The 15,880-nt window shown below is 58.5% G+C and overlaps 1 protein-coding gene across 1 annotated transcript; it reads right to left on the reverse strand.

Annotated features, from left to right (window-relative positions):
• Positions 1 to 4,561: 4,561 nt before the first annotated feature.
• TGIF2 (TGFB induced factor homeobox 2) lies at positions 4,562 to 11,790 on the reverse strand. Its single transcript, XM_032704928.1, has 3 exons — positions 11,715 to 11,790; positions 10,650 to 10,885; positions 4,562 to 7,021 (listed from the first exon to the last, which is right to left on the reverse strand). The coding sequence occupies exons 1-3, from the start codon at positions 11,740 to 11,742 to the stop codon at positions 6,473 to 6,475; spliced, it is 813 nt and encodes a 270-aa protein (XP_032560819.1). The 5' UTR covers positions 11,743 to 11,790; the 3' UTR covers positions 4,562 to 6,472.
• Positions 11,791 to 15,880: the final 4,090 nt, after the last annotated feature.

Consider the following 15,880-nt stretch of genomic DNA (forward strand, 5'->3'; position numbering starts at 1 on the left):
TGCTGTCTGAGCGTTGTGTGCTGTCCTGGGTTGTCCATGAGATGTTTCTGCCCACAACCCTAAACTCTGAAACATGGGGCTGGATTCCCATTAGAGGTTGGCCATGATGTGATTCAAATTCAACATCGGGTTGAGGTGGGGGTCAGGCTCTTCTCACGGAACAAAGGACAGGACAAGAGGAAACAGCTTCAAGTTGTGCCAGAGGAGGTTGGATAGTGGGGAAAACTTCTTCATGGAAAGGGTGGTCAGGCCCGGGCATGGGCTGCCCAGGGCAATGCTGGAGTCACCATCCCTGGATGTGTCCCCAAGGTGTTCCCAGGTGGCACCTGGGGAGAGGGGTTAGTGAGCACAGGGGGATTTGGTTAAAGGCTAGACTCTTATCTTGCAGGCCTTTTATAACTTTAATGATTCTGTGTGGGTAGAAACACTGTTGTCTTGTGCTGTCAGGTTTTTGGGAGGGTTGCAAAGATGCTCTTTTAAGGAATACCAGGGAACTGTGATTTTTTTTTTTTTTTAACTTTTTAAATTTTTGTTTTATTTACTCTTCCCAAAGTGGCTGAGGCTGCTGCTGGGAGCTGTTCTTGAGAGCTGCCCCTTTCCAGGGTCAGTGAGCACCAGCCCAGCCCTCAAATTGTTCAGTGACAGTCACAGCCCCGGGCTGGGTCGCTGGGTGGGCAGTGGGTTGGGAGCTCGGGGGAGCTGTGCCCACCTGACTCATTTGTTTGCTGCCCCTCAGAGAGAAGAGCTCCCAGGAGTGCAGAGAGTGGGTTATTTACCCTAAAACCAACCAGAACTGCCCCTGGTCTGATCTGTGGAAGGGCCACATCCCAGGGCAGGGGGACACAAGGCTGTTCCTCGGGGTGGGGTGGGCAGGGCAGGGTGCGGTCCTGCCCCCTGCGCATCCTCACGGGGCCTGCGTGTTCGTGCCCTCTGTGGTCACACTGGGTGTGATGGGCTGGCAGAGCGCCCCCCCCCCCCCCCCCCCCCCCCGGGCTTTACCTGCTCACCTGTGTACCAACCTGTGTGTTACAGATATCATTTATATTAGTTGCATAATAATAAATATAAATAATATTTATGTGTTTATATATTATTATACCATCATCATCATGGCCAGTCTTCGCGAACAAAGATTTGGAAAAGGTCTTTACCCTTCGAGCCTGTGCAGTGGATTTTTTAGGTGAGACACAGTGTGCGCTGAACTGAGCCTACCCTTTAATCCTAAGGTTCATCTGCTGGGGCCGAGGGAGCTTGGACGGTGGCAGCGAGGTCCTCAGGACATAGGTTTGTTTAGAGTGACCTTCTCTTAGATGGATGGCCTTACAGGGCTGATGAGCTCCATCTGCCCGGAGAAGTTCCCTGATCGGGAATCGAACCCGGGCTGCAGCGGTGAGAGTGCTGCATCCTAACCACTAGACCACCAGGGAACCCCTATATTATTATACAGTATCATGTAATTTATATTAAAATATATTAAATATATTAAAATTACCTAATCCCTACAACTTCATAAATGCACTTACATCTGTTAATTACATAACTATATTGAATTACATATATATGCAGTACATACATATACGCATACAAATACAGGGATAAAGTGTTACATATATAAATAAATGCATAACATATAGAAAAAATGTCTTACACATATTTAAACACGCGGTAAAATGTTACATATATAAATAGGTGCATAACACAAAAAAATGTCTTACATGTATTTAAACACGCCCTTAAATGACAATTCCACTATCACGTATATAATTCTTATCTGAGGCCAGAGGGAGTACGCAGCCAATCACAGGGCTGCCTGAGATCACGTGGGTACCCTAGTGTCACGAGATGGCTGCCAGCCAATCACAGAGCGGCATGACGTTTCAGAAAATGGCTGCGCCCTATCATAAGATGGCGGGCGAAACAAAATGGCCGCCTTCAGCGGACACGGGGGTGTGGCCTTGTGTCAAACATACTTCCGGGAATAACCCGTGGGCGGGGCGACTGGTCCTGCCAACCAATCACAACACATACGTAGTTGCAGGACAAGGCCAGCCCCCGAGGGCCCCGAGGGGGGGAGACTCAGTCTGTGTCCCGGGGTGTGCCCGCCCCGTTCCCGTTCCCTATCCCGGTCCGTACCCCGGCCGGCGCTGCAACCCCGGGCTCTCCCGGCCCAGGAGCCGCTGACACAGCGGCTGTTCCCCGGGGCTCTCCCGTAGCGCCTCTTTCGCTGTGAATGCACGTGGGCTCCGCGGCACCGGCCCCGCACATTCTGCTGGGGTGCCCCCGCTCCCACCCCCCGTCAAACGGGGGCTCGGGAGCCGGGCTGGCGCCTCCCCGGGAGGCTATTCCGGGACACGCTCCCGGGTGATCCCGGCAAGAGGAGCCGGGTGGGTTTGTGCTACCCCGGCCACACGTGCGGGGCTCGGGGACCTTCGGGGGGGGTCCCTGCTGCTTCGAGGCACAGCCTCAGCAATGGAGTGCAGCTGCCAGGGAGGGAGGCCCGGGGCCTGACCCACCCGTGGGTATTTTTGGGGCAGTGTTGGCAGTGATGTAAGAACTGTGAAAGGCTGGGAGAGCTGGGGGTGTCGAGCCTAGAGAAGAGCAGGTTCCAGGAAACCTTAACAGCCCCTTCCAGTGCCTAAAGGGGCTCCAAGGTGGCTGGAGAGGGACTTGGGACAGGGGCCTGGAGGGACAGGACAAGGGAGAATGGCTTCCCAGCGCCAGAGGGCAGGGTGAGGTGGGATATTGGGAAGAAATGTCACAATGTGAGGGTGGGGAGGCCCTGGCACAGGTTGCCCAGAGAAGCTGTGGCTGCCCCATCCCTGGAAGTGTTCAAGGCCAAGTTGGAGCAACCCGGTCTAGTGGAAGGTGTCTCTGCCCATAGCAGGGGGTGGGACTGAATCATCTTTAAAGTCCCTCCCACTGCAAACCGTTCGATCATTCTTTTAAGTAGGAAAGTGTGGCATTAACGAGGCTGTTGAGTGTGCCCAGGGCTGGGACAGAGCAGGGCCCCTCCTGCCATCACCGGTCCCAGCTGCTGCCCTGGAAGGTATTGAGGGTGGGATAGGTCAGACCAGTGCCCCTCTCCCCTGTAACGCCGCTCAGTGCCAGCCGGGCCCCATCGCCCGCAGCACTGTGTCCTGATCCCTGTTGGGGCCAGTGGTCCCTTCCCCATGGTGGTGGGTGCAGCTCCCCGAGGCTCTGCCTGTCCTGTCTGCAGGTCCCCAGGGCCTGATGGGTGGCAAAGGCACCTCTGTGCAGCTCAGGAGCCTTGAGGTGCTGCTTGAGGCCACAGGAGGGGCAGCAGAGCTGGGGGGCACCAGCTGTGGTTCCCCCAGCTATGACCATCTGTCACTTTGCAGACCCCTGAGGTGGGCTGCAGACCCTGCCCTGGCTGAGTCCCAGCTCCAACCCCCCATTCTCCATGGGAACATGCCCCATTCCACATCCCTCACCACAAGCACAAAGCACCAGTGGCCCATGGAAGGTGGGGGACATCCTGGTGCTATTCCTGACACCGTGGTGGCCCAGGGGTTTCCCTGGAGCTGCAGGAGTGAGGCCTGGCTGGAGGCCTGGTGCCTCCATCCCTGCCCAGCCCCCACCCAGAGCTCTGGGGGTCACCGTACAGCCCAGGAAGGGGTGAGGGGGCTGCAAGGGGCTGGGGCTGGCACCCCCACCATGGCAGGGAGCTGGCATGGACTGCAGCCCTGTGTGTGCAGGGCTGGTGACCCCTGGGGCACCATGAGCCCCCCTTGCTGCAGTGCCTGTGCTGCCGGCATGTCACAGCCCTGACACAGAGAACAGGACCCAAGGCAACAGCTGGAGCTGTGTCAGGGCAGGGTGAGGTTGGATCTCAGCAAAAGGTTCTTCCCCCAGAGGGTGGTTGGGCACTGAACAGGCTCCCCAGGGCAGTGGGCACAGCCCCAAGTCTGCCAGAGCTCCAGGAGGGTTTGGACAACACTCTGAGGGACAGGGTGGGAGTGTTGAGGTGTCTGTGCAGGGCCAGGAGTTGGACTCAAGGAGCCCTTCCAGCTCAGCATCTCTGACTTGTGGCAGCAGTGCGAACCTTTGGTCCGTTCCCTGCCTGCTGTGGCAAAGCTGGTGGGAGCTGCTGCTCTGCAAGACCCCCACACCCCTCCCAAGGCTCCTGCCCCCAGAGCTGTGCTGGCTTCCCTGTCCCTGCCAACCAGGAGGAGGGAAGACACAAACACACCAACTTCTGCTGCTGCCAAATGCTTCCTGGCTCCCACCACCGGGATCAGACCCTATGGGAAGTGAGCATATACGTGAGTCCAAACGACAGTGGGATGGGCACAGAGCTGTGCCAGGTGCTGGCCCCATATTCCCACCCCATCAGTGTTCCAGCTCCAAAGCTCCTTTGGTTGAGTGTCAGCATGTGTGGGCAGAGCTGGTGGTGGGGGAGGATCAAGTGAGGCACTCACAAATGACACAGTCCAGTCTGACACACAGCTCGTATTTAAAAAAAAAACAACCAAAACTAAAAACCTTTTATTTGACAACAGAAAAACAAAGAAAAAGATATTTACAGTAGGGGTTTTTTTCCCTCCATAATTTCATTCCAATAATCCCTGCCCTCACCGCTCATCCTGGTCCATCCCACAGCAGCAGCACTAGCCCCTGGCACAGGCACAGCCCTGGGGGACAGAAACCATTTTGGTTTGACTGGGGCAAGATCAGGGGGAAGAGGCCGAAAAGCCTCTCCCTTCTTGGGTAGAGGGACAGGGCTGCAGGGGGGTGAAACAAGAGAGGGAGTCAAAATTCAGGGCTTTCCCCAGAAAACAGACAGAGGGCAAAGGCTGGTGGTGAGGAAAGGGATGGCCACAGGCACACAATGGGCACCACTCACCTGACGTGAGCCCTCTGCCCAGTGCTGGAGCCAGAGCCATCCCAGCTGCTGCCAAGGTGACACACCTTGGGAAGCCTTTCAACAGCCCCCACCAGCACTGGGGATCCCCTCTCCCCGACACTTTCTTTCTGAAGAAAGGGGGGGTGGGAACACCAGTCCCCAAAATCAGTGCTTTTCCCTTCCAGCTCCATCACCCCCAGTGCTGCTCCCCCAACACCGCTGGCTCCAGACACTGCATAGCACCAGGTCCTGCAGCCCTTTTCAGCTCCAGCCATGCAACTCGTCAGGCTAATTGCCTGTGATTAGTGCTTCTCAGGACAGGTAGCACTGCATACACAGCACTATTAACTTACATCTTAAGGGAACCAGCAATGCCTGGGCCCTGGGACCAGCACAGCACCCAGGGACAACGAGATGCCCAGCCAAGAGCTGCCCCAGAGCCCGAAAAACCACCCCAGGCCAGGGTGGGGGGGCCCAGCAGCTCCCAACAGACACCAATTTGTCACTTGAGGTCCCCAGCACAGCACAGCCACACTCGGAGAGCGAGAACAGGAGGGAGGGGACAGGGAGCAGCAAATCCGTCCTCAGCCTTCCCAGTGCAGCTCATCAGCACTTGGCTATGAGGTCTCACAGGAGCCCTGGGCTGCACTCACCAAATGCACTGGCCATGCCCGCAACATGCCCCTTTCCAAAGGTTAAAAAAAAAAAAAAAAGAAAGAAAAGAAAAAGCAGTTGGTATAAAATTCCCACTCTCAGCTTTGCTCAGCCTGCTGTCAGCACCTTGCAGGCTTGGCAATGCACTTGCTGCTCTGGACACAACGTGCACACATTCAGCAGGAACTCAAGGGAAACATGGGGAAGTTGTGGAAATGCTTACAGATGAAAAAAAATAATAATCATGTAATAAATCACAATTAAAGGGAAAATGTTTCAACAAAACTTGCTAAACAGCACCACAGAGATTTCTACTGACAGCATCCAGAACACCCTAAAATGGAAGAGGAGGGTCCCATTTTTCCCATGTGATAAAATACCAGAGACTCCAGGTTTCCAGTTCATCTGTACTTTGCCCTTCCCTGGGCAAGGCAGGGCTCCTGGTCAGGACTAGGAACAAGAAAGGGCCCCCCAAAACAAAAGGAAAAAAAAAAAGGGGGGGGAAGGGATCAGAGATTTGAGAGACAAAAAAGCTTTTCATCCATAGTCCTTAAAATAGATACCAACACTTAAAAAAATAGGTTCTCTCTTTCTCTTCCTGAAAAAATGGTGCTGGCTGGACCCCTGTTTGCAGGAGAGAGGAAGAACTCAGCAGGTTTTCCAGGGGAGCTCCATAGTGACGGCTCCGGCAGCGTGGCAGGGACAGGTCAGCACTGCTGCAAAGGTCTGGTCACAACTGTCACCTGGGGCACCACCCTCAGCGGTCAGCGCATCTCCCAGCAGGAAGATGGTGTGATGGGACAGTCCTTCTTCTCCCTCCCTTGGCTGACAAGAGAGATCAGAGCCCCCCGGGAGGCCAGAGTCCACTTCTGGGATGGGCTGGTCAGAGGTGCACGAGGCTGGGAGAGTCAGGCACCCCCAGGGAAGGGCGCCCTGTGGAACCCGGCCTGGGGGTTATTTGGAGGCTCCTGGGGGCTCAGTGTGGGGAGACAGGGGCAGCTGCCCACTTTGCCGCTGCCGCTCCAGCTCAGCCGCCTTCTGCAGAGCCACCTCCACCAGCAGCTGGAAGCTGCTGAAGTCGTCACCGAAGAGCTCAGGGGGTGTGGGGGGTGGCGTGTTGAAGAGTCCGGGGGTGGGGCTGGCAGCCTCAGCCCGCGCTAGCAGGGTCAGGGTGCTGCTGGTGGCACCCACTGGCGCTTTGGGGACAGGGTCCAGCTCTGCTCGTGGCCCAGGAGGCTTCTCCCACTCGGGGCTGTGGGTGCTCACCACTGCCAGCGCCTGGGCCGGGTGGCACAGTACCTGTGGGCACACCGACATCGACAGCACCTTGGAGGCCCCCACGGGAGGGACCACCAGCACCCCGGAGCCAGCCCCCCGCGGCAGGGCCACGTCGCCGGCTTTGCCCCCCCGACGGGAGATGGTGAACTGGTTAGGGTCCTTCCCATCCTTGCGCAGCATGTCCGGGAGCAGCCGCCTCCGGGCATTGATGAACCAGTTGCAGATCTGGGAGGAGAGAGGAACACAGTGAGGGTCAGCCCGGGGCTGCCACACAGGCACAGCGCTGGCTGGAGGGTTGCAGCCCCAAGTCAAGCCAGAAGCAGCTCCCCCAGATCCAGCAAACAGCACCCACACACCCCACCTACCACAGGTCCCCTCCCCAGCTCGGCACCTCCTTCCCGTGGGGCTCCAAAGAGGCAGAACTACTGCTGGCACCCATGGAAACCCCAACACCAGCTGCTTCCTGCCTGGCACCGCCAGCCTAGGCAGCCCCTTCCTCCCTGCACCCCTGTACCGGCTGCCCGTGGTGCAACGCTCCCCTCAAGCCCTGCCAGCCCACCCTACAGGAACTGTGCCCCCACGGCACTGCTGGCACCTTCTCTCCATTGCAGCACACAGAGTGAGCACAGCCTGAGTAGCCTTGGGGCCCAGCCACTCCGCAAGCCACAGCACGACTGCAGGGAGCCACAGGAGCTGCAGTGGCTCCTGAGCAGAGCTGCCCCCCAGGGAAGGATGGGCTCAGTGCTGACCCCACAGCACAGCCCCAGAGTCCTGGCCCCTGCCTGTGCCCAGGTTCACACAGGTGAAGCGGGCACAGCTCCTGCCATCGCCCCAGCCAGAGGACTTGGCACTGCACAGAGCCAGCTCAGAGCCCATCCTGCAGGTCCCAGGCTGGGTACAGTTCTCCCTTCTCCAGGTGACCCATCCAGGAGCTTGGCACGCCCAACTGTTTCCACGCTGATGCCAGTGCCAACGTGCTGCCGACCTGGACAGGAACACTGAGGCTGCATGGATGGAAACCCTAGAAACCATCAGCTGATGGAGCTGCAGCCCCCCACCCTGTAACGGGGCCGGGACAGTGGCTGCACAGACACCTTCCCGTGCCTCCTGCCCACAAGCAGGGGCACAGCTCACGGCAAAGGTTCTTCCAAACATTTGCACACCACAGAGGCTGCACCTCTGGTAGCTCTTTGGAACCTAGCTGCCATGAATTCAGCCTCAGTCATGGACTGTTTCAATATCTTTATATAAAACGCTACATTAAAATAACTGCTTTCTTCCTAGAAAACAGTTAGAATAGAATAAATCAGGGGGAAAAATGTTTGATCTTTCCTAACTCAACAGCTATGGGAAATATTTCCCTCAAGGAGAGAGAACTTGCCACAGCTTCAATCACAGCAAGATTTCAGTTGTCCTTTTTCTGTCCTTAAGACAATATTTGGCATTAAAACTCTCAAATGCACCAGTCTCACTTCCTTTCTCCTTCCAAACCTCCTCCCTTGCAAGCCTTAGCTGAGTCCCCGTGACATGATCCTATGATCCCACGAGCATCCACCGCTGTGATCCCCAACCAGAGGGCTGCACTGCCAACAAAAAACCTGACCAACTCCACAGTGCTGAGAACTCCCTAAAACCCTGCCTGTCTCCCCCACCATACTCCTTCCAGCATTCAAATTCTCATTGGGGAACATAGCACAGAGATGGCACACACAACCACTGGTGTCATCACATGGTGTCACCCACCCAGGAGCTGGCTTATACTCCGGCTTTGAAGCAGCTTATTGTTTTTTTAACCACGGCCATCCCTTTTTAACCACAGCCATCCCACCAGCCCACACCACCCCGTCCCTTTAAGCAGTGTCTGTTCTCCTACCACTGCAAGAGCAGCATCCCCTCCACACGGAGGAAAAGCCTATCCATCCCCACAGCAGGGCACAGGCTTGGAAAGCTGCTATCTGGGAAGCCTCATTGGGAGCAGGTGCCACTTTCTTACCTCCCAATTTTCTTCAAAGGAGGCACATGTCTTCCCAGTCTCTCTGCTCCCTGTCTGCCAGTGCCCGACTCCAGCTCCCCAGGCCAATGGAGCAGGCAGGGGGATGCACAAAGAAAGACTCGGGGGGATTGGCCAGCAGCTGCAGCAGAGCCCTGTGCTGCAGGGGCTCTTGGAGAGGTCAGATCAGCACCAACAGATTGAACCCCACAGCCACACCATGGGGTGTCCCACTCCTTCAGCCCAACAGCAGATGGAGCTTCCCCACGGCATCCCACTGCATCCCCTCAAACGGACAGAAATCCCAGTGTCAGTCCTCAGCTGGCCCTAGGAATGTCACCAGGCTGGGACCCTTTGCCCAGGGGTACAGGACAGCCCCCTCAGGGGCACATGCTGGCTGTGGTGGTCCACAGGGGCAAACAGTAGCCAGCACATGGCAAGGCCACACCTCAGCATAAGCCCACACATGTGCCAACCCCCTCTTGGGTCCCACGGGGCTCAGGGCACAGACAGTGCCAGTCCCACTGCCACAAGCCCTGGGGTAACACCGTGTGCCAGGCACTGCCATACCTGCCTGGGATAGGACAAGCCCAGATTCTTACAGCTGCAAACCCACTGCTGCTCCGCCACCACTCTGCCTCGAGCCCTCCCAGGAGCTCCAGCCTCTCCTGGGAGCAGCTGCCTGACACACACCTGTGGCACAGCCAGCATTTACAGAAATACATTAAAATTAATAAGCAAGTTTGCCTTGCTGGCCAGGAAAAAGGAAAGCAGACAGCCCTGCCTGCACTCCCGTGTCCGGGCTGACTGATTAGGACCGTGCTGAGCCACAGGGACAGGAGCCAGAGGTGCAGAGGAAGCTCCAAGAGAGGAGTCCAGCTGCAAACCCACTGGCCCTTGCCTGCTTCTCTGCACCCCATTGTATCCCTAGAACCACAGAACTGAGCAAAGCCTCCGGTCATTTCCCCCCTGCCAGGCTGGGAGAGGGAGAACAGGGCTCGGGGCACACAGGGCTGTGCATGGAGCACAGGGACAGGCAGCTGCAGGCAACTCTCCCAGACACTCTAACCACAAGCAGGGAGCACACCAGAGCAGGAAGGACAAGCACTACTCACCCCCAGGGCTGGCCAGGGCTCCTGCCTGGGCATCCATCATGGTGCCACAAGGAGAATATCAGCCAGGAGCAGGACAAAGGGACTCCTGCCCAGGAGTCCCCACCTGGGCTCCCCTTAATACAACTGGGGATGCACATGCTCCCACTCTAACTGGGGCCAGGTGAGCCAGCCAGTACTTAACAGTGCACCTGAGCTCAAAGCCCAGCCCAGCCTCTCCCTCCTGGGATGGTTAAACCCATAGAACATGCTGAGTTGGAAGGAACCCACAAGGCTCATCAAGTCTAACTCCTGGCCATGCCCAGCCTCAGGACTGTCCCCTGCCCAGCTCTGTTCGCAGGGGGTGGTCACCCTGGCCTCTGCTGGGTGTGTCCAGGGGAACAGCATAAAATAGCACCCCCCAAAACCCTCCTACCTGTGCAGCTTTTACTAACAATAAGGTATTGTTCAGCCTGTCCCCACTCCAGTTCTCACTCCATCTTCTGGTCAGCCAAAATTCTGTGTTGCAGCACTGCCATAAAGCTGGTCCCCCAGGGTTCAGACGTCTCCCCAAAAGAGACCCCTGTCATACAGGTGGTTTTGCTTCCCCAACATCCCCTCCCTTGCCTCCTCGCTGCCCTTCAGAGGCAAGTGGTCCCGGCGTGCCAAGTCCTTTGGGAGCCTTGGTGGTGTTCTCCCGTCCCATGCAGCATGACAGTGGCCCCAGCACTGTTCCCAGCAGTGTCCCCAGCGGGTGGGGGCTGGCTCCTACCTGCAGCACAGAGAGGCTGGTCTGCCCTGAGAGGCTGAGTTTCTCCTGCTCCGAGGGGTAGGCGTTGAAACGGTGCTCGTACAGCCAGTCCCGCAGGATCTTCACAGACTCCTTGGGCAGGTTGCCCCTTCTCTTCCTCTTGGACTGCAGGGGGTCAGGGGACGTGGCGCCGTCTTCCTCCCCCGGGTCACTGTCCGACATGGTGGAGCTGCCCGCGGGTCCCTCCTGGCTAAAGCCTGGCAAGAGGGAGCCAAAGGGAGCATCAGGCAGTGTCCGGCCAGGGGAGGGAGGAGAGAGTTCCAACCGATCCCCCACCCCCTCCAACGGAGGGGTCTCACCCCCTCTGTGCCCCGCCGGGGGGGGAAACCAGAGGCAGAGACCCCCGGGGGGGGGACAAGCGACTGGCTCCGGAGGACAACAGCGGCACCGACCAGAGCCCCGGGATGCGGGGGAGCTCAGCGTGGGGCTCCGGCGCGCTCAGGGTTCGGGGGGCACTCGGGATTCGGGGGGCACCGCAGGGGGCAAAAAAACAAATAAAGCGGGGGAGGGGGAGTGGTGAAGAGGGGAAGTTAAAAATAAAAACAATCTCAGCAGGAGAAAGAGGCCGAAGCTGGAGAGTGGGAGAGGAACCACGCGGGGTCATTGTGTGGCGGGGATGGAGGCGGGGGCGGCTGTCACGGGCCGGGGGCTCGGCTCGGCTCGGGCGGCGGTGCGGGGGCTCGGCGGGGCGGGCCGGGCCGGGCCCCGCAGCCCCTCCGGCCGCAACAGGTACCGCGGCGCCGACACAAAGCGGGGGAGCGGCAGCCGCGGCCCCCCCGGGCGCGGGGGGACAGAGGAGCTGCAAAGTGGCCGCGGCCTCACACCCCGCACTCCGCCGCCGGCCCCGGGCACCCCTGGCCGGGCAAACTCCGCCGGCCAAGTTACAGCGGGCGCGGGGCGGGCGGGACCCCCCGTCCGCGGCTCCCGCAAACTTTGCGAGGTGGCGGCGCGGCCCGTCCCGTCCCGCACAAAGGCGCGGGGCCGCCCCGCTCCCCCCGCGCCCCCCGGGATCCATCTTTGCCTCACCCCCGCGCCGCCGCCTGGGCGCTCGCATGGGCCGCGCCGGGCTCTCGGTGCCGGGGCCGGTGCGGGGCCGTCCCGCGGCGGCGGCCGGGCGGCCGGGCGCAGCGGAAAGTTTTGGGTGGGCGGCGGTGACAGATGCCGAGACAGAGTTCCCTTTGTTCCCGAGGAGGCAGGAACTCGCCGGGCCCCCCGCCCCCGGCCCCGGCCCGCCCGCCCCCGGCTGTCACCGGGCACCGGGGTCCCCCCGCCCCTCCGAGCCCCAGCCGGTACCTGGCGCCGGCAGACCCCTGCCCGCACGGCCCCGCGGCGAGGATGGGGCTCGGCCCCCGCTCTCGGACACAGCCCCCGGCGGGAGCGGGGAGGGAGAGAGGGAGTCTCGGAGACCCCGCACCCGCCCGGCCCTGCGGAACCCCCACACGGAGCTGCACCCGCACAGGGGCACCCACCCGAGGGCGCCCCCCGGGGACACCCACCCGGGGACACCCACCCAGGGACACCTACCTGGGGACACCTGCACACGGGCATCCACCTGGAGCCACCTGGGACATCCACCCAGGGACATCCATGCAGGGATACCCACCTAGGGACACCTAACACAGGGACACCCACCCGGGAACACCCTCACCTCAGGATACCCACCTCGGGACTCCAACCTAGGGACTCCCATTCAGGGATACCCACCCAGGGACACTCCACAAGGCACTGCACAGGCTCTTTCCCCCTGGCTGAATCCTATCGCTGAGCCCCGGCGGGTTACTGGTGTCTGTGAGCAGGGGACAGGGCCAGGCCTTGGGACAGCAGCTGTGGGGGCAGGTGTGGGTGACAGCCCTGGGGACCTTAGACCACCATGAGGCACCACCAGTGGTTTCTTTGGTGTCTCACTAGATAGGAAATCTGAGCAGAAGCTCAGCACATCACTGTTCCCATGACAGTGGAAGGTGTGTCCAAGCAAAGGTGATGACCAAGGAGGCACCAGGTGGAACTCTCACCATGCCATGGCCATCAGGCTTGGCAAGGTCTCTGGAAGCCCTTCTGGGCTGCCCCTGCTCTCCCTGTGCCTCCCCACCACAACAGTAGAGCCCAAGGTCACCTTTTGAATTTTGGGGACCAAATCTCTCTGTTTGCATGCAAGCCTTCTGCTGGTCTGGGATGTGGCTCCCATGGGATTTCCCCACCATAGCTCTGTGCCCTCCTGAGATGCAGGGCTAGGTCACACCATCACCCTCTGCCCAGAGGGTGCTCAGCTGAGCCCAGAGAGGACGTGTCCATCATGGACACCCTGGAATGGTATCTTCATCAGTGGGAACGACAGAGAGAAGAGCTGCTCTGAGCACCGGTGGCACATCCCAGCTCCTGCAATGGAGAAGTTCCACTACGGGAAGCCAAGATGACCCTGTCCAGCAGCCAGCCCAGAGGCCTGCCAGCAGAGATCCCTGTCTTGGGAATGTCCTCTTGGAGATGTGCTTTTTGGAATGTCCATTGCCCCTCCATTGCTCATCCTTGCCAAGCCTCACATACATGTGTGCATTCCCCAGGGACCTGTGTGCTGGTGGGCACAACACCCCGAGGTCACCAGATCCCGCTCCATATCACCCTGGTGCAGGAGTTGGCCTTGGGGCAGCTCCCCCCTGCTAGGCTCTACCACCTCTGCAGGCTGTGCTGTGGCTCCCCTCCCTCCCCTCTTTGATGTTCACAGGGTAAAAGATGGGGATCCTTTCCTTTTGAGAAAAGATGCAAAAAACATTCTTTTATGGCCAGTTTGCATGGTGCAATAAAGGATTAAATTGGAAAAAAAAAAGAAAAAGGAGAATTCCTTAAAGCATTTGTTTAGTTGCTGCTGAATCTACCATGTCCTGAGTGAAACTGCACCTCAACCTGCTTTTGCTCCATTAATGCCAACAGAGCTAGGGCTGGTGAAGCACAAGTGAGGGGTGGGAGCCTTGGATGCACATGCCACACACTACAGGGTCACACTGGGCAGGGAGCATCCCCTGGCCCCTCCAGTCCTCTCACACCAGGCTGACTTCTGCCTGCTCCGAACCAGGGCCGTCACCAGGCAGGGTTCATCCTGCCTGCTCTCCTCCCTGTGCAGCCAGTTCCTGGTGGGTGACACTGCAGACCCCCCCTGGACACCCCCAATGGTCTGTGTCATCCACTGTGCCCCAACAGGATTATCCTTCCAAGCAGTCTACTTTTACTCCCACCTTCTGGAAAAAGCTGCCAAATTGAGACAACCAGGAAACAGCCATGAGCCCCCTCAGGCCCTCCCACCCCCCTGTGCTCCCTGGACTGGTAGTGTGGAAGGAGCTTTGGAAAAATCCCACTGGGTGTCTGAGTGCAGCATGAGGGCAACCTAAATCCCTGGGCAAGCCCAGCCTGGCACAGGAGCTGGGGAGCTCCCAACTGATGGGGAATGAGGAGCCCCTGGGATGAGGGGCCAGGGCAGGGGCTGTGGGGCATCTCCCTGCCCATTCCCACTGTAAGCTTGTCCAGACTGAGCCCTGCCCAGGCCCACTGACATGATAATACTATTAAACTTCAGTAATTTGAACAACAATCAGCCAGCAAGAGCCTGAGGGGGGATGCTGGAAGTCCAGGGGAAGCTGGAACTCCCAGAGGGATGCTGGGAACCCCAGGGGGATGCTGGAGTCCCCAGGCAGCCTCCCGGGGTACTGACCCATCTCAGTTAGGATTCTCTCCACCCTTTGCCCATCCTATGATATGTAAATCTTCATTTTTAGCAAGGAAAAAAATGGATTGTGGTGGATTTGTGGTGGGCTGTGCTGGCTGTTTGCTGCCGCCCTGCCCTTGGGGCCACTGCATCCAGCAGTGGGTCCTGCTCCCTGCTCCCTGGCAGGGCCAGTGGACCCCTGCAGGCTGGAATTTCCCCAGTAGGAGTGGGATTCCCCTGGGAGCTGGGCTCCAACACTGGAGCCCTACGTTTGGGCACTGTGCTGGAGCCCTACATTTGGGCACTGCAGCCCCTCCATCTCCTCCTGCCCCTTCCCATGGGGAAGCTCTGCTGTTCCTCTTGTCCTTCCCAGAGAGCACAGGCAAGGACAGACCCTCTCTCAGCAGGTACTGCCATACCCTTTGCCTCTCTAATATTTCTCTAACCTGCATCATTGGACAGGGAAAGAGGAGCCATGGTGCTCTGGGGACACTAGAATGGAGTTTACAGCACTGGAGAAAAAAACACTCCTGGGTCAGGGTGTCCTGGGCTATACTGGAAGCGGTGTCACAGCTGCTGGAGGCTGGGGACCCTTCCCCTCTGCTCTGCATTGCTGAGGCCACTCCTGGAGAGCTGGGCTGCCCAGTACAAGAGACTGGGATAGACTGGAGAGAGTCCAGAACAGGGCCATGAAGGTGATGGAGGGACTGGAGCATCTCTGCCATGAGGAGAGGCTGAGAGAGCTGGGACTGCCCAGCCTGGAGCAGAGCAGGCTCAGGGGATCTCATCTGTGTGGATAAATACCTGGAGGGAGGGTGCAGAAAGGACGGGGCCAGGCTCTGCTCAGCAGTGCCCAGGAACAGACCCAGGGGCCATGGGCACAAACTGACACACAGGAGGGGCCCTCTGAGCATCAGGACACACTTTTCCACTGTGGACAGCTCTTCTAGATTGACCCAAAAGCAGGGTTATTTGCTTAAGTTGATGTTCCCCTGCCCCAAACAACCACTTCTGAAAATAAATGTTGTTTAATTTCGATGCTATTTAATACCTTTGAAATTAGTCGGGTTAGGTTGACCTGCTGCCCATGCTACTTCTGATTCAGCCCAGGGTACAGCTGACTTTCTGGGCTACCAGGGCAGTTGGCCAAGTCACATCCAATTTGTCACCCACCAGGACCCCCAAGTCCCTCTCCCCAGGGCTGCTCTCAACCCACCCAGCCCCCAGCCTGTGCTGATGCTGGGGGTTGCCCTGACCCAGATACAGGACCTTGCACTTGGCCTGGTTGAACTGCATGAGGTTCACATGAGCCCAAGTAGTTTTGGAGTTTCACAGAATCATTAAGTCCCGGAATGGTTTGGGCTGGAAGGGACCTTAAAGGTCATCTCATTCCACATCCCTGCCATGGGCAGGGACACCTTCCACTAAACAGGGTTGCTCCAAGCCCCATCCAACCTGGCCTTGGACACTTCCAGGGATGGGGCAGCCACAACTTCTG

The sequence above is a fragment of the Chiroxiphia lanceolata genome, chromosome 17 (assembly GCF_009829145.1).
Source record: "Chiroxiphia lanceolata isolate bChiLan1 chromosome 17, bChiLan1.pri, whole genome shotgun sequence".
Taxonomy (NCBI): Eukaryota; Metazoa; Chordata; class Aves; order Passeriformes; family Pipridae; genus Chiroxiphia; species Chiroxiphia lanceolata.